The sequence below is a fragment of the Pipra filicauda genome, unplaced genomic scaffold, assembly GCF_003945595.2.
Source record: "Pipra filicauda isolate LSUMZ 115617 unplaced genomic scaffold, ASM394559v2 scaffold58_size5111680_pilon, whole genome shotgun sequence".
Classification (NCBI taxonomy): Eukaryota; Metazoa; Chordata; class Aves; order Passeriformes; family Pipridae; genus Pipra; species Pipra filicauda.
Window position 1 is genome coordinate 583,439 of NW_024104742.1, and position 17,401 is coordinate 600,839.

The window sequence follows — 17,401 nt, forward strand, 5'->3', positions numbered from 1 at the left end:
GGGGAAAGGGACAAATCCTGCACGTCACACGTGTCTGCTGAAATTCTGCAGACCCTGAGACGCAGCAGAAACAAATTTGGTGATATCAGAGGGCAGCTTCCCCTACGGTTGGGAACGACCCAGTCATGTTTTTTTAGAAAGAAAACAGCCGTTTATTCTCTTTAGCTACTTCCTCTTAACAACGGCGGAGGGTCACTGGGAGGGGAAACGCCAGGGCCGATTCCAGGAGTGCCCGGGGATGGCTCCGGGCTCGGTGCCGTGCTGACACCTGCTGTCGGCCCTGCCGCGGGAGCCGCCCGAGCATCCCGGGTTCAGTCAGCGACACTCGTGCCGGGGCTGGGAGGCTTTTCATAGAACGGGCTCCGGAGACGGGAGGAAAAGGCAAAACCACCTCTGCGAAGGCGCGCGGCAGCCGAGCAGTGAGGTTTGTGCAGCCGCGGAGGGTGAAGACACAGGACAAAGCAGCAGGTAGAGGGAACAACTTTAATAGAATCACAGAATAGTTTAGATTGGAAGGGACGTTGAAGGTGATCTATTCCAACCCCCCTCCCCCCCCGCCAAGGGCAGGGACACCTTCCACTATCCCAGGTTGCTCCAACCTGGCCTTGGACACTCCCAGGGATGGGGCAGCCACAGCTTCTCTGAGCAACCTGTGCCAGGGCCTCACCACCCTCACAGGGAAGAACTTCCTCCTATTATCTGATCTAAACCTACTCTCTTTCAATTTTAACCCACGCCCCCTTGTGCTGTCACTCCAAGCTCTGGTTAAATGGTCTCTCTCCGTCTGTCCTGTCGGTTCCCTTCAGATACTGGAAGGGACACAATTCGGTAACCCCGAAGCTTTCTCTTTTCTAGGCTGAACACTTCCAGTTCTCTCAGCCTTTCCTCACAGGAGAAGTGCTCCATCCCTCTGATCCACTCCGTGTCCCTTTTTTTTTTACAAGCCCAGAAGGCTCTCAGGGATGGAGAGCCGCGGTGCCGGTCTCTGTTCTCCAGTCTCTGTGGGTGCCACAGCCCAGTTCCCTCGCGGGGGTCTCTTTCAGGCAGGGACCTCAGAGAGGACTTTATTAACGAGTTCAAGCTCCCGCAGGAGCGGGACAGCCCCGCGCCCCCCAGTCCCGCCCCCGGCAGGGCCGGCGCCGCGCCCGCCATCTTGGGGCCGGGCAGGGCCGGGCCGCGGTGCCACACCCAAACCCGTCCCCCCCGGCACAGCGGCTGCCCCGGTGCCACACCCAAACCCGTCCCCCGGCACCGCGCGACTCCGGTGCTACACTCAAATGCTTCCCCCGCGGGCGGGCGGGCGGTGACGCAGCACGCCGGAAGTGAGCGGGCGGGACCGGGGCGGGGCCGCCTCCGGGTGCCGCAGCAAAACCCTTCCGGGCGGGGGCGGCCGCTGGCGGGCGGGTCCCGCGGCCGGGCCGGCGATGGCGGGAGCGCGGCGGTGAAAGGGGCGGAGAGCGGGGCCGGGGCCGCGCCGGGCGCTCGGGAGGGTGTCCCTGCCCTCAGCGCGGCGCGGGAGCAGCGGGGCCTCGCCCTTCTCCTGAGGCGCGCCGGGGCTATGCGAGGGCCGCGGTGCCGCCTGCGCTAGGCCCGGGCCCGGCGGGAGCGGCGAGCGGGGCCCGATGCGGGAGTACAAGGTGGTGGTGCTGGGCAGCGGCGGGGTGGGGAAGTCCGCCCTGACCGTGCAGTTCGTCACCGGCACCTTCATCGAGAAGTACGACCCCACCATCGAGGACTTCTACCGCAAGGAGATCGAGGTGGACTCGTCGCCGTCGGTGCTGGAGATCCTGGACACGGCGGGCACCGAGCAGTTCGCCTCCATGCGCGACCTCTACATCAAGAACGGGCAGGGCTTCATCCTCGTCTACAGCCTGGTCAACCAGCAGTCCTTCCAGGTAACCTCGCCCCGCACGGAGCCGTCCCTGCCCCGGGGAAGGCGCTGGGCTGGGCAGGAAGTTTTTTGAGGGTGGCCACGTGTGCGGTGTGAGCGCGTTATCAGCGAAGGGCCAAAAAGTGTAAATGCCCGGCTTGAAAGCGCGTTTGCCAGCCCCGCTTCCTGGTTGAAACTGCTTGCTTTGCAGGTACTTATCAGGGTGCCACCATTGTTAAATCCCACGCAGTGCTGGAGAACAATGACCAGCTCCCACTTCTCCAGCAGAAATCTCTTGGCAATCCCCTTTTGTGAAGAAATCACTCGATATTAAAAGCGAGACTTCCCCTTCCAACCCCCCCCCCCGTTTCCTAAAAGGCATGTTTCTGCAGTTGCTCCTGAAGAGAGCCTCATTGTTCTGCAGTTGTGACTTGTTAAGTGAGCTGCTATTTTCCGCCCCCTCCCCACAAAATATATTTCTGTCCAGCGTGAGCTCGTTGCTCTCACAGCATAGGTGGGGCACTGGCGAGGAGAACCAGCCACGGGCGATGATTTGTGGGCCTGGATTTGATTTCTGCTATTAAAACTCTCAAAAAAAATATTGAAATATCTCTACCAGTAACTGGTCTGAGCTGCCTCTAGAAGCGAGGCTTTGTTTTTGGGCAGTAAGTGAGTTCAGCAGTGCTGTGAGCAGCGCAGGGATTTCCAGCTCCTGCGTTGGCCTGGGCTGCCGAGCTGGGTGTGTTCCAGCTGGTTGGCAAGACCTTGCACACCCCCACTGGAGCGGCGCGTTTGCTTCTGCTGGAGGCTAAACCTTATCTTAGCAGAGGCCTCGAAACAAGCTGGAGACATACTTATCTTTGGAAAACAACAGCAGTGACATTGGGATGCTTCTGCTCTCGTTTTCACTGATTTTGGGGGCCCAGGGAGCTCCCATTATCGAAGGAATGGATGCACAGTTAGTAATCCACCCTGTTAATATTTAATTATCCCTGTCTGTCTGCAGCGTGTTTGCTCTGGAGGCTGTAGGTGTAAACCACTCTGCAGCTCTTTACACAGAGGTAACTTCAAACGCTGGAATTGCTTTGTCTGAGAACTATGCAAGAATTTGTAGGACTTAGTACTGATAGTAACTTAAAACACTCAGGGGGCAGAGGAGGCTGACTCAGACTTTCAAGTGTAAACTCCCCATGTCAGCTCAGACTTGAATAAATGCATCTCTAGGTAATAAAATCTCTTTACAGCATCTAATTTGGTTACTTACATGGGATTAAATGTGTTCACAATGAATTATTTCAAACATTCTACAAGTGAGAAGGCTTTATTTAAATTGCTGGCTTTCTCAAGCTGTAAACTAAGCACAAACTTCCTAAATGGTTGTGTAATGGTGTGGTCCTGTTAGGGTTACAGGTCCTTAGACTGGAGACTTCTTCAGAAAGCTGAAACCAGCTTTCAAAGCAGTGATATCCTGTCTTCCTCCAGCTGAACTGACTGTCTGAGAGCACAGCAGTCACTTTCTGTTTGTATGTGCACATAAATGCTATAAAATGTGCATGCTTTTATAGAAAAGAAAAAATTACTTTTATTAACGATTAGCAGTAAGTTTTCTCTGAGCTCTGCAATGACTGTAAACTTGGCAAGTCTTTGGATGTATTTTTCATGTTCTTTTGCACACGAGGATTATTAAGATGTGCTTCTGTAGCAATTCCATGTGATTGTGTGTACTAACCAGTTGGATTGTTTGACCAGGACATCAAGCCGATGAGGGACCAGATTGTCCGGGTGAAGAGATACGAGAAGGTTCCTCTGATCCTGGTGGGGAACAAAGTGGATCTGGAGTCGGAGAGGGAGGTGTTATCTGCAGAAGGCAGAGCCCTGGCTCAGGAGTGGGGTTGTCCCTTCATGGAGACGTCAGCCAAGAGCAAAACAATGGTGGATGAACTGTTTGCTGAGATCGTCAGGCAAATGAACTATGCCTCCCTGCCTGAGAAGCAGGATCAGTGTTGTACAACTTGCATCGTCCAGTGAGAGAAATTAAGAAAAACCTCAACCATGGCCATACAGAGCAGGTTGGTGGAACAGTTGTCACTAACTGAGGTGCACGAACACACTGTTTGAGTAAGCAGAAAAAGTGACAGGGAGTCTGAAGTGAAGCAGTCTAACCTGGAGGCGACCTTCCTCCAAAAGAGGAAGACCTTGTGCACTTGACTATTTGAGTCAGATGGACTTGTTGTGTTACCTCAGTAGGGTTAGTCAGGGAATGCTGCATTTGCTTGCAGTAATTTTACAATGACACAAAGTGTATGATCTCATCTGCACCTATTTTGACTGTCAGTGCTGTATTTGACGTTACGTTATCCTTAATGTTTTGTGATGTTCCTGTAGTTGGTATCTGGATTATTTTCAAGTAGTGGGAGTTACCTGGGAGTTCAGTGGGATTATTGTGACCGAGTTTCCCAATAGTTTTGCTGAGAAGACTTTGAGCTTGTTTAAAATAAACAGAATTCTGTGGTACAGAAACTGAATGTACTTAGAGTACCCTTCTGCCTTATCAGAAGTTTCTCTTGGAAGAAAACCAACCTGAGTGGTGAGAAGTGGCTTGAAGCCCACATGTACTAGTCAAGGGTGTGCACAAAGTGCTCTTCATCTGAAATGTCCAGAGCAGAGAACAGACTGTAAAATGGCTTCCCAGTGCACGGCTCTCCTTTCCCCAGTGACTCACAAGAGGTGTGACGACAGAGGCAGAGGGGCCTCTGCAGAGCTTCCCCTGTGTCAGGTGTTGCTTTGATTTGTATTTTTTTCCTCAAGGACAGCTGCCTTTGACCCTTCACACACATGGTGGTTGTTTTCAGTACCTTTTTCACCTGATGGTGACAATGGGTCTGTTCCTTCCCTGTGCACAGCAGTGCTGTCATTCCTGTGAGGTGGTTCTGGACCCCTCCCAGCTGTTGTTTCCCCTGTAGCTGTTCCAGGTCTGGTTTCAGCATTGGCTTGAATCCATATTTCTGCAAAGGGCTCTTCCACACCATTGGTGTGCTCTGTGTGCAGCCAGCTGGTCCTTCAGTTGTCCCTTGGACCTGTCTGGATGAAGAACTCCTCATGATCTCTGAGGACAAGTGCAGGAATGAGGGAGGACATGAAAATTCAGGGGAAGGAACTACCCCTTTTGACAGCTGCACTGCTTGAGGCTCAGACTGCCACTGCCACGTTAGTAACTCCTGCTCAACTCAAGGAGCTTTTTGTGTCTGAGTGACAAGAGGGAAAATAGGTTGTCACTGGAAGCTTTGGACCATGTATCCTCTTTAATCTTGAGTGCAAGGTCAGAGAGTGAAGTCTCAAAGCTTGTCTTTGAGATTGTTATCAAGTGCTTTGTGAATGTAAAATTTTAGATGCTCGTGGCCCTGACACTGTCATGCTATGGGTACTACATGATGTTTTTATCTGCAGTTCTGTGAAATTAGGAAGGGCTGCTGTCACTGAAGAGGTGTATGTAAGTTCAAGATTTACTTGCTGAAAGCTGAGCAAACTGTTTGTACTGGAGCAGAGAAAAATGCAAATTAAGTCTTTCCTTGTACAGTAATCACACCAGCAGAGCCTATAGGGTTATAGGAAGGAATGAATCAAAGGAATTACTGTTTTTTTTAGTGAGGTGCTGCAGGGTTATAATACCCTGAGTTGCATATAACAATTGCAGTGTTGCAGCTATTTCTAAGGCAGCTTCACAAACAGGATTATGTGGATTGAAGTATGGTGCCAAAGTTATGGCAGTCCCCTGGGTTACTAGTGGTTCATCTTGTGCAGGTTACTGTCTTCAACTCTGACAAAATCAGGCCTTTCATCTCTGAAATACTTCCAGAATTGGTTTCTTCTAAGGGAGGTTTCTTTGTAACCTGTCTGCTTCTGGATTTAGCATTAAATAGCAAGTTTAATCTTAGGAGTGAAATTGAGGTAGGGGCAGGACCACATATTATTCCTTTGAATCATAACTTCTGCCTGGATTTGGTGGGTTTCCTAAGCATGCTCTTGCTTCAGAAGAAACATCTGTATTCTTATGTCTTTGTGACCCCTTGAGTCAGAGGTTCCTAAGCTTTTGTAATATAGATTTCCTCTTCTTCCTTCTGCCTAGCTTAGAGTCACACCAAGCCTCTAGCATCAAACTGCTTCCTTGCTTCTAGGAAATGCTGCCTCTGCTCAGTGTAGTCTCATCACTTGTGCCAAGCAAGCCTTTCCTTCCTGAGCTGCTTTCTATTTAGTCCAGATCTTGCCATGTCTGGAACTTTAATTACTCATCCTGGCTCTTCACAGGCTTCATGCTCTGTGTCTTTCATTTCAACCTCACATTTTTGGGGTATTTTCCTCTTCCTGGCTCCCACCCTGTCCTCGTTCTTTGATTGAGTAGATGTAGGATCTCATTAACTTTATCATAAACCTTTGCTGCCTGATAATTTCTTCTGATGTGCTCTGGTGTAGGAGAGGTGCTGATGGTGTCTTGTGATAGCCCTAATCAGCTTCGTAATCCTTCTGCTTATCTGTGATCGAGGAAACAATTGCTGCATGTCAAACCTCTGCTTTAGCAGTGACCCCTCCTAGGCAAACTGAAACTGAGAAGTGGAACCAGCTGTCTGCAAACCTGTGTGTAGGAAGTGGGCTTGAACTGTAGCTGTGTCCTGGGATAATCACCATCATCATCATCTCTGAGTTCTGTAACCTTGTGTCCAGGAGGAGCCTGAGTGTGGGTCAGTTGTTCACGGTGAAATATGTAGCAGCAGTTTGTGCAGTCCCTGCAGTTTTCTGGTGCAGAAATCCACGAGAGATGCCTTGAGTGAAATCAAGGATGGAACATAACTGCATAGTTGGGATAACCCATAGTTTATTTCAGAAATGTGCATCGTTCTTGCATCCTGTTTCCCCCCTCTCCTTTCCTGCTTCTGCAGTGGTCTTGTGTTGTTTTGTTGCATTCAAAGATGTGAGATTTCCAGCAGCTGCTCTCTGTTCCTTGCTCTAGTTTTTCTCTTGAATTTTCAGTATGAGTGTTTTGTATTTTAAATCTTCTTTAAAATATGGCATCTGTTACAGTCCTTGTGCATTAAAGGCTTTCTGTAGGGATACTGATCATATTGGGAACACCTTAATATTGGGGTGAAAGGCTGATGCTGATGAGTGATTCCTGTCCCCTCCATTCATGAGCAACTGATATTAGTAAGGCTGAAGGAAGAGTGTTCCTCTCAAGACATAAAAACTGAAAGTGTACTCTCTTGTGGTCTGTGTGGCTCTGCAATGCAGGGTTTGCTGCTTTGACAGTACAGGGACCCTCCCCATCTAAAACTCATGGACCAGCAACAGTGTGGGGTAGGAATGATCTCACCAGACTGGGAGAGAATTACTGTTAGCTGGGAAACATACAAACAAGCAAGAAAAACCTGGCTGTTTGTTCCCATCAGGGCAGGAGTGCTGCTTCTGAATGTTGGGGGTGACCAGTTGTTAGGCAAGAAGAGGAACCCTGGCTATATCAGAGCACTCTGTCATGACTAAGTGGCCCTCTGTCGTGACAGAAACTGTTAATTGAGAGCAAATCAACAGCTGAAAAGAAACAGTGCAGTAGGAAACATAAGGTCCTGACTCCTTTGGAGAAATTACTTCAGGAATAGAGAAGACTCCTCAAAATCCCTGAAAATCCAAGGATCAAGCTAGAGTACAGTACATGCATGTGCATATGAAAACCAGGTTTCTACAGACTTTGAGCTTCGCCTGAGACTTTCGGGATATCTCTGAAGATAACTTGCTTGTAGCTCACAGGATTTATCAGAAATACAAAGGTGTTTTGGTCACATTGGTAACGTGTTTGTGTGCTTGATTGAGAATGGTGGTGTTACAGTTCTGTCCCTGCTGAGGCTGTCTCATGAATGTTAAGGGGCTTTTTTGAGCAGTCATTTAGAGGATTTGATTACTGAGAACTCAGATGTCAAAACTGAGTGAGTTGGCTCATCTCCCTGTTCCCAGAACTTGTACAAAATGCAATTGCTTCGTGTTACTGAGTGTTCACCAATGCACAGCCCCAGCGTAGGTGTATTTGTACAGGAGAACTTAAATTTCTTGGTTGTTTCAGATCTTTGGATGCAATTTAGTATCCCGCAGAGGCAGCTGTTATGAAGTTCATAGAAATAAGTTATCTGCTTCCCTCTTGTATTACCAGAGTTAGTGGAGGAGAACTTAGGGAATGCCACTGTGTAAAGCAGTGCTTTGGAGCTCAGTGTGGAAAACTGACGGTTCCACGTGGTGGGAAGAGCTGAGTTCACTTTGGATGTGTCTTGAATATGGCTTTCATTAGTTATTTTGTTTAAATTGCAGATAAAACTCAGAGGAAACTTGCACAGATGCTGCTTTGGAGAACTTTCAGCCCAGGTTGCAGAGCTGAGCCTTGGTAAACCTGTCTCTATTACAGCACATTGCCATACATCTAAGTGCATAAGGTTGGTGGCCTCCAGGATCCACACACCTTGATCGGAATGCTTAGCATGTTTACCATAAGTTTTAAAATCTGTTCTTTATCTATCAGTCCTTTTATAGCTTTCTAAGTTCATATAATGGCTAATATGCAAGAGTTCATTTTTAATATTTTAATTGATTTCTTTAATCAATTTCTGAACTTGTATTTATTAAATACTTAAACTCAGTATTACCTACTCAATGCCTTTTAAAAGAAGAGAGTTTTAATGGAGAATAAATTGAGCCTTAAACAAATGGTTACTTCTGTATATTACCTCGCATCAGTGCTTATTTCTATTTGCAAGGTTTTCTCCTACAAGGTAGTTGGTCATTCTTTGAGACTTTTTGTTTACGTGTGACAGTGTCATGAAAAGATACTGAAGGCACCTCTGTATGGATGTAGTATCCCTTTTCTTGGCAAATGTAGCTGTGACAATGTGTTTGTAACTGGTCCTATTTGACAACAGGGATTACTTGGAACAGGATGCAAAGTCTCCAGCTGATGTTTCTTGCAATCTTGGGTTTCTTAATCAAAAACGACAATTGTAGCATTGAAAAATGGCAGCACACTTTTCCTTCTACTGAGTTTCTAAACTTGCTTGTTTACAAATAGCTTCTCTATGCCTTTGAAAAGGGATAATGTATCCTTCAAAATGGGCTGTCTGCATAGTCTGTCAGCTCAGCTTTGCCTGGCACAGTAAGAGACATCTAGTAGACCTCTGCACATGTAAATCTAATGCAAATAAGATCACTTTACATTTTATAGTTCCTAATATTTGTCTTTCTGAATAATATTTTAAAGCAATATTTGTTAAAGTTTTTCTTGCACTGTCACAAATTGCTTTTTAGTTTGGTTTTTTTTCCCCCAATAAACAAGTTTAATACTAGAGACAAGTTGGTGAAACAAGGGGAAAAGCACCAGGTTTCGGTGATACTAACTGCAAGCGTGCTTTAAACAGCCATTGCCTTCCTTATTGTTTACCTGATCAACATTTTCTCTGAATACTTGAAAATTTTAACAATAACACAGGTATAAAGAGCAGAATGAAATTGTACAAAGAGCAGACAAAATCTTTTTGTTCAGTTTATTAACGTGTTGCATACATGAGAGCTTTTTCTAGCAGTGGTTTAAAATGTGTAATTTTTTTTGCAGAAATTTAATAACTGCAGCTCACCTACTGCACCAAAGTTCTAGGTTTTTAGGAGCCCAGCTTTAGTCATTTGAACATGCTTCTAGAAATGTACATTCTTTCCCTGTAATAGCTAAATAACTATGAGAAAAGCTCCAGTAAAAGCAGTGATGGATATATGAGGTTAAGCAGTTGAAAACTCATTAATTGTATTCTGGATGATGGCATTTAAAACAATAAAAAGATCACCGGTACAGTATCTCAACATTAATGTGTTTTATTGGTAATAATGCAGGCTGACTTTACAGTGTTAGCAGAAATAAAGATTCTGAGTCTACATTCAGTGTTGAATTTGAATCCTGAAAAGAAGAAGACACCAGGATTTCTGCCTGATTATTGAAACACCTGATTTTTTTTCTGTGGGGTTACTTGAAGTTTTTTTTTCCCCTGTTTGTACAAACTTCATAAACAGGCTGAGGCTAATACTTAGGTTTGCACTTTAATATCAGAATTAAACCAAACCTTGTATTCAAAGTAGATTTTTTTTTAAGTGATGGTTGTTGATCTTTTTTGTAGGTTGTAAGGAAGTAATAGGAAATAAAAGTAATTCATAAAGATCCTAGTTTTCCTTTGTCTAAGGAGGAAAAAGTTGGTTGATATTGATCAGTGGTTCATTCCTATGGGTAGTTTTCAAACCAGTGTTCATTTTCATTGACCTCAGCGAAAAAAAAGAAAAAAGAAAAAAAAAACCTTAAGAAACTTGAACTAGCTTAGAGTGACAGGACTGGGAAAATGAGAGATGGTTTCTTCAGCACACTTTGGGGGGAAAAAGGGACCAAAAGTTTATTTAGGCTTCCTCAATAGTTTGCATGTGAAGTTGCTTATTAGAGTAAGAGGCTAATAATAAATGCAATATGTATTGTCTTTACTATGGCATCTGTTTAGGAGTTGTTCAAATCACTGCAGTAGGGCTCTACAAATAAAAAATGTAACCTAACATCAAGTATCTAATGTACTGTATCTTTATCAGTGATAGGTGAAATCTGGAATAACAAGTGCAAAAATGGAACAATTACCTATAATGCTTTGTAAAAAGTTTTTTCCAGTAGAATTCATTCTTGTCATTTTGTAAGACAACCCTACAGTCCACCTGTTTGTAACTTTTTTAATAAAATAGATACCTGTATTACCAAACTGGGGTGACTAGTCTGTGTTCAATTTTTTCTGGAGTGGGCTGAACTGACAAGCTGCTGCTGCTTTTTTTTTGGTTGGTTTTGGAGTTTTTAAGGTCCTGGTTGTTCTAAATGCAGTAACTGTGTCTGAATTACTGTGAGTGAGCCTTTCTGGTGCAGGGGGAATGGGGTGTACAGCTGTGCCCTGGCTGGGTGTAAAGCTCTGAGAAGAGGGAACAAGGGCTGTGGATCATCTCCTGTGCCCGGCAGGGACCCCTCCGAGCTGGGGAGCCTGTTCAGAGAAGCCACAGGGCCTCTCCTCACAGGCCAGTATGATGGTGTTTTGTTCAGAAGTGTTTCTCTTGTCCAAATCTTTAATGTTCTTGTTTTTCATACAGGCTTTTATGTGTGTGAAGATGGCCGAGTCCTGACATCACCTTGTGGTGTCTGTAGCTGCTCTCCATCCAGAGCTGACATCTCCCCACCATGCCAGCAGAGCCAGGCTCTTGGAGCTCTGCTGCAGGAGAGGCACAGGAATTTTCTAGAAAATCTTACAGCTGAGAGTGCCCAAAGCCATTTGATAACAATTATCTTAAGTGCTCAGTAAAAGCCTTGAATTTGCCAAGTCAGTGATTGTCATCTGGGCCCTGTAACAAAAAGTGCATCTTCCAAGAACATGCAGTCTTGGCACTGACCTTTAGTACTGCACTTGTAACTAAAGCTGTGTCTTAATGTTAAATGTGAGTTCAAGTTGAGGAAAAACTTGCTGCCTTGGTACCTTCAGTTCTCAGTGATGTGTCAACAGACAAAACCACGTAGCCTGCTCACTGCCCCTCCTCCAGCTGAAACAGCGTTAGCCTTATCTTGTAGGTGGGTTTTTGTGCTGTTTCTTCTTCCTGCTCACACTTCCTTTGCTGAAATGGAGCAGTAGTTTCCATCTTGAGAGGAAGATGACAGAGAAGAAGGGCAGACTGCCCTTCTAAGTGATTTTGGGCGATATGTCCGCTTTCTTGACCTTGGCAAGAGGTGGGGGTAAAGCATTCCCTCTTCTGACTGGTGTCACTGAGGGTGGGAGTTGACACTTTAGGATCAGTCTGCTTCAAGATGTAAGTAGTGGGTTCATTACTGAGTGATTTCTCATGTAGTTTAAAGGTAGTCATAATTGAATAATAATACCCTGAGTTCCTTATGCCATTAAGCCACTTGGAGGCTGGGAAGTGAATATGGATGCAACTTTTAAGCTGTGGCTTCCAGCACTGGTTTGTTTCCAGGTGACAGTATGATGTAGGCTGGCTTGGGGATTTTAAGGAAGTACATAAGATTCATGTTTAAGGCCATTATCTTTCCAAAATTTTGGTGCTGAGAGAGAACTTGGTTGGTGCTGTACAGAGTTGTGTAGCATCCTTCATAAGATAGGTGTGACAATGTCACGTTGCTCTGTCTGGTTTGGGGGCTGTTTAGATAGTGTTTCATGACAGCTTTTTCTTCGGTTTAACAGTCCTGCTATACAAGTGCCCTGCAGAAAGCTCCCAATGTCCTGCTTTCCCTGTGTAGCCACAGGACAGAGATGTTCCCCCCCGAGCAGTTGGGGAGCAGGAGCTGACTGCAGCACAGGCGTGAGGCCTCTTCCCACCCTGCTCCCCCACCCAGCACGGGTGGCACGTAACTGCATCACTGATGAGGCCAGAGCTGGGCCCTGCAGCCAGGCTGGGTGCTCTGGGGTACAAACCACCAGCCACACCAACCCCACAGCGGGGACAGCCCAGGAGGAAGCACAGAGAGGGACCCTGTGTGGGTGGAGGGTGAACCGCTGGCCACACCTCGTGTGGAGCTGCGCGCTCTTATCTGCCCCAGTAGGCTGGGCTGTAATTACAGTGTGAAACTAGGTGGAAGTGTCTAGTCTTAATTAAAATGAGATACACGGCTTCTGAAGTAATACATGTTGACCTGTGCGGGTTCTCTCTGCTGGGAAGTCGGCAGCCCGGGTAGCTGGGTTTGCTGGTAGTCACTTCGGTTGAGTGAGTCACCGCGCTCGCAGCTGGAGGAAGCGCTCACAGCTCCTGTAGCTGCAGGCGAGCTCTGTCAGGAGGAGACGTGGCCCTGTGCTCTGCACTCTGAAAGTGAAATAATGTGGCTTTTGGGTTTTGTCTCTGCCTGGCCTATACAGCTGCGAGGAACAGAGAAGGACTCTCAGCTGTAGATCAGCACAGCGTTCAACCCAAGGGTGATGTGCACCTGCTGTGGTTTGTGCACGCTGCTGAGGGCAGCACTGAGCTTACTGATCACCAGGCTGGCAGCGACGATACCGATCGACTGCAAGGTTGTAGGGGGTGAAACTTGTTCTCTGCGGGAACAGTGTATTTAGTATGGAATCAGCCTACTTACCTCTGGTGCTCTCCTTCAAAGCAGAGGTTCTCTTCAAGTCCCTCCAAAAGGTCTGGAGCAGTAACTGCAATAATTGATGGGGAAGAGTCTCTCGTGTTGCAGGAATCTGCAAAATATTCACTTGTAGGGGAGGCTTTACTGTTTGTTTTGTGTCGTGTCTGTGCTCCTTGATGTTCTGCTGGTTCTGTCTGAGTGCACTGTGACAGCTTTCTAGCAGTGACTTACTTTCTCCTAATCATATTTCCAGTGATTAGGCTTATGTGGGATTTAAGACTCCACAACACTGCCTGTTACTGGGTGACCTCAGTTGCTCTTGCCTGGGAAGAAAAGTGGTAACTGTAGCACTTCCCTCCTGGGGGCATATGTGGAAGGGTGTGTTGGACTTCCTTGGAATTGGATGCACCAGCATCATAGAATTGGACTTCTTGCAGGTAAATAAATAAGTGGGCTAGATCTTAAATAACAATGTTGAAAAATTATCAGACTTATGAAAACTGCTAGTATCTTTTACATATTTGTGAGACTATAATGTAGCTGGTTCAGTCTTAGACTTCTTGTGCTTCTACTGAAAGGCATAATTGATAAATGACTGCAGCTCAGTAAACCAGACATTCAGCTTTTTGGGAGCTTTCTGGCTCTTGAAGTTACTTTTGTCTCTTTTTTCCTACTGTTAGGCTGACTAGTTCATACAGTTTTATATTTTTAGAAGATCTGCCTTGACATTAGACTTAAATTATCTGATCAGCCCAGAAAAGAGAAAATATATTTGCTGTTTGTGACATTCCTTAAGGGCTACTTGTCTTTTTGGGAATTGACACATGGGATGATCAATTATCAGCTTGGGATTCGTCCTACTGCTGGGATAGATCTTAAAACCTTTTTCTTAAAATCAAATAAAAAATGATTGTGTGATCGGCAACAGCCTGGCTGCTATGGGAAAACAAGAAGAAATAAACTGAATTTTCAGCAAAGCTGATTTATGCTGGAAAAAAGAGAAATCTGCTCACAGAACACAGCTGAAGTGCTGGAGGAAGCTGCAGCTACATGGGGTGGTGGAGAATTTTCAAAGATGATATTGGATAAGCACTGCTGGAGGAAGGAGTGTGTGAGGCTGTACAGCTCCTGCTTCTGTACACTGGGCTGTGTCGTGGGATCTCTGAAGTCCCTTCCAGCCCTGTGTCTCTGCAACCACAGTCACATCACTGCTCCTGGCATTATTTTCCATTCATTGTTCCAGGAATTAGCACAGCCTTGCCAAATGCTCTGTGTCTAATCTCAGTAATGCAGATGTATTTTTAATAGGTTAGAAGAAAGGTTTTAGCTGCAGGGCCTGCCTGATGTCAGGCTATGGTTAGAAGTACCTTGGTGTCCAGCTGGGTTCCTTTCCTTCTAGCTGTCTATCCTGTTCAGTACCTGTAGCTCAGCATCTTAGTCCATCTAAATGGTTTCCTCTTGGGACCGAATTTAATAATCTAGGAAGGTTTTATGAATGTACCCCTGAAACCTTGGGATAAGCACGATGTAGGAATGTTTCCTGTTCTTTGATATATGTCTGTTTTGTAGCTGCCAACATCTGCCAGAAGGCCCTGAAAGATGAACCACAAGGTTGGGATTACCTTTGACCACTACAAAAGTACCAAGCTCGCAGCTTCAGGTGGGTGTTGCTCTCTTGTCCTCCCTCCACTGCCTGCTATGAAGAGTGGCTTTGGCACACCTTTTGCTCTGCTGTGAGCTGGATACCTGGAATTTGGCACACCTTGGTAGGACTGAAGTGTGATGAGGGTCTTTTGAGGAAGAATAAAAGGAAAAGACAGGAGTGATGGAAGAGAGCTACCTGAGAGGGAAACATTAATAAAACTCAGGCTTAAAAATCCATATGGTGAGATGGGTGTGATCCATTGGCCTGGAGGTACCTGGAGAACACATGCATTGCTTTGCCTAGATGTAATCAAGGCTTACTCAACCAGAGTTAGTTGTCTTGAGCCAAGAGGGAAACCACATCTGTGGTGAAAATAAGCAATATAGTTCATTAGAACTCCATCCTTTCCACTAGGATTCAGCCTCTTCACCGGGCATTGCAGACTCAATTTGGCAGCTTCCTTAGACAAAGCCATTGGCTGTAGGATCCTTTCTGATGCTCAGCAAAGGTTTTCACCATCCTGGTCTTTAATTCTCTTCTGATGGGTTGCTGCTGCTTCTTCTGGTCTCGTAGCTCTCTGTTGCCAGGGCTGCATGAGCACACGAGCAGGGCACTGTCCACCTGCCAGGCAGATTTCTGTGCTGTGGTTCATGGGCTCCATGATTTTTCTGCTGAGGCACAGTCTAGGACAGATCTGCTGGTGAGTCATGGAAAGCCTCATGGTGGATGGGTTTGTCCTCCTGACAGCACTCACAAGGAGCAGGAGCCCGGGCATCCAAAGGCCTCGTCACAGGACTGCAGGAGTACAGGTGAGAGCTCACAGTGCTTTTACCCTGTTGGTGTGGGGATATGTGTGAGTGGCCCGGGAACAACTTGTGTGAAACAAATCAAGGACAGCGTGGACCGGCCTGTGCTGTGTTAGTGCTGTACAGAGCTGGTGAGGTGCATCTCCCCAGCTGGAAATCCCTGAATGCTATGAGATGCCCAAATCCTTGGAGGGATCAGCGCTCCTTTGACTCGATACATTCATGAGGCTTTACTTTTCTGTGTAAATTGCTTTCCTATGTCTTCAAAGTGACCTGTTTGAATTAAACATCACAGAGTGCTTTTCTTATAGCTGTGCCAGCAACAGAGTGCCACTGGCATATTAAAAATGAGATAATGTGGTCTGGATATCAGGAGTCGGGGCTGCTATTTAGTTTCTTGTACAGCTTATGCTGTCATTTGCATTTGCTTGTAGCAAGCTGCCTTCTGCAGTGCCTGGCAATAGCTTCTAGACAGCATATAAAATCTGAAAAAGGAAGAAAAGTCAACAATGCACATGGATGCACCCTGGAATGTGTGATTGCTGGACTGAGCTGCTCATCCCTGCACGCTGAATCCTTTCCTGCGTTTGTCGTTGGGCACCACCAACACCACGAGAGGGAGCGTGGAAGCAACGAGTGGTTCATCCTGGCAATGGTCTGGCTTAGAGTCGGGCTCTTCTCCGGCCCCGGGAGTCAAACACGATTCAGCACAGGCTGAAAACAGAATAGAAATGGAAATAAATTTGTATTTCAGGGCTTTGTTAGCGTGGTGTGAGAATATTTTAAGAGGGTGCCAAAGAAAGTTTTTCACTTAGGGTTAATTTGTCTCAGGTGTCTGGGATTGCAATTGTGCTTTGGGTCTTTTTTGCATAATCAAGATTATTTGGGATTTTCTACTCCGCTGTTGCAGGCAGGTAAAAAGAGCCATTTAACTCAGCTGCTGAAGCTGAAATAAAAATACAATCACAAGAATAAGACTGATGATTCTACGAATCCTTGAGAATCAGAAACTTACTAAAAAACAAAATAAAAAAAAAAGGCAAGTCAGGCAATTGTTTTTTAATTTGGCTTAGTGCTTAAACTCAGTTAAACCTATTTAGTTTGTTATTATTACAGTTGGGTCCAGCAGCCGAACTGGCATTCGGGGTCACACTCAGCTGGTTTTCCTGGAGCACTTGCCCACAGGAGAGCAGCCTGTGCACAGCAGAACTGCTCCCCAGCCCCGTCCTGTTTGTCTGGTGATCCTCACTGCCTCAACACTGATGCAAATAATCTGTGTAGCTGGTGTATTATTGTGTCATCACCTGCACTGGAACCACCTGGTCTGACACAGTCAGATGATGCAATTCTTCTTTAAACCTGCCTTAATTTCCAGTCTAAGGCCAGGGGTGTTCACCTTCCCTCCTCCCTGTTCACTCACAGCTCTCCCCTCCTTGTCAGTCTCACTTGTAGACAAGTTGTTAAAGCTGATGGACACCAGGGTGTCCGTGGGGCTGCTTTTAGGGAATTGTATTTGTGATGTTGTGTTGCCCCAAGCTCGAGTAGAGCCCTCAGTGGGAACGGTAGCGAGGTAGGACTGGGGCAAACTGGGAAGGAAAATGCTGCTGCATAATGTCTCAAAATGGTGGTCAGAGAATTCTTATCCTGCAGTTGGAGGCTAATGGGCAAAACCCACTTAAAGACAAGAGAAAAAATGCAATCATTTCCATTTTCCCAGCAATTACTTATGAGTAATGAGTTTCAGCACAGTGATGTCAGATTATTTAGCCGATGGTTGGCAAGCAAAATTTGATAGAAATGCAAATGTATCATTGTTTATTATGTTCAGTAAATAGAATGGTTCTGGGGCAGAAGTTTTAGAAGGGCAAGTGAGCTCTAACTGTTGAGATATATTAAAGATATAATGTGACTTG

At 46.1% G+C, this 17,401-nt stretch overlaps 1 protein-coding gene and 1 long non-coding RNA gene across 2 annotated transcripts; both read left to right on the plus strand.

Annotated features, from left to right (window-relative positions):
• The first annotated feature begins 263 nt into the window (after nucleotides 1-263).
• Nucleotides 264-11,287, plus strand: LOC120324560. The gene is made up of 2 exons (XR_005565954.1): nucleotides 264-468; nucleotides 11,057-11,287. It is a non-coding gene; the product is annotated as an uncharacterized LOC120324560 (long non-coding RNA).
• Nucleotides 1,334-10,680, plus strand: RAP2C (RAP2C, member of RAS oncogene family). The gene is made up of 3 exons (XM_027746547.2): nucleotides 1,334-1,895; nucleotides 3,620-3,939; nucleotides 8,219-10,680. Exons 1-2 carry the CDS (start codon nucleotides 1,623-1,625, stop codon nucleotides 3,896-3,898), a joined length of 552 nt encoding a protein of 183 aa, XP_027602348.1. The 5' UTR covers nucleotides 1,334-1,622; the 3' UTR covers nucleotides 3,899-3,939; nucleotides 8,219-10,680.
• Nucleotides 11,288-17,401: the final 6,114 nt, after the last annotated feature.

What these genes read in the sequence shown, in the direction of transcription:
- RAP2C (XM_027746547.2), top strand. Translation starts at nt 1,623, where the DNA reads ATGCGGGAGTACAAGGTGGTGGTGCTGGGCAGCGGCGGGGTGGGGAAG. An exon ending in TCAACCAGCAGTCCTTCCAG is followed by an intron (nt 1,896 to 3,619) that starts GTAACCTCGCCC and finishes TTGTTTGACCAG; the next exon opens with GACATCAAGCCGATGAGGGA.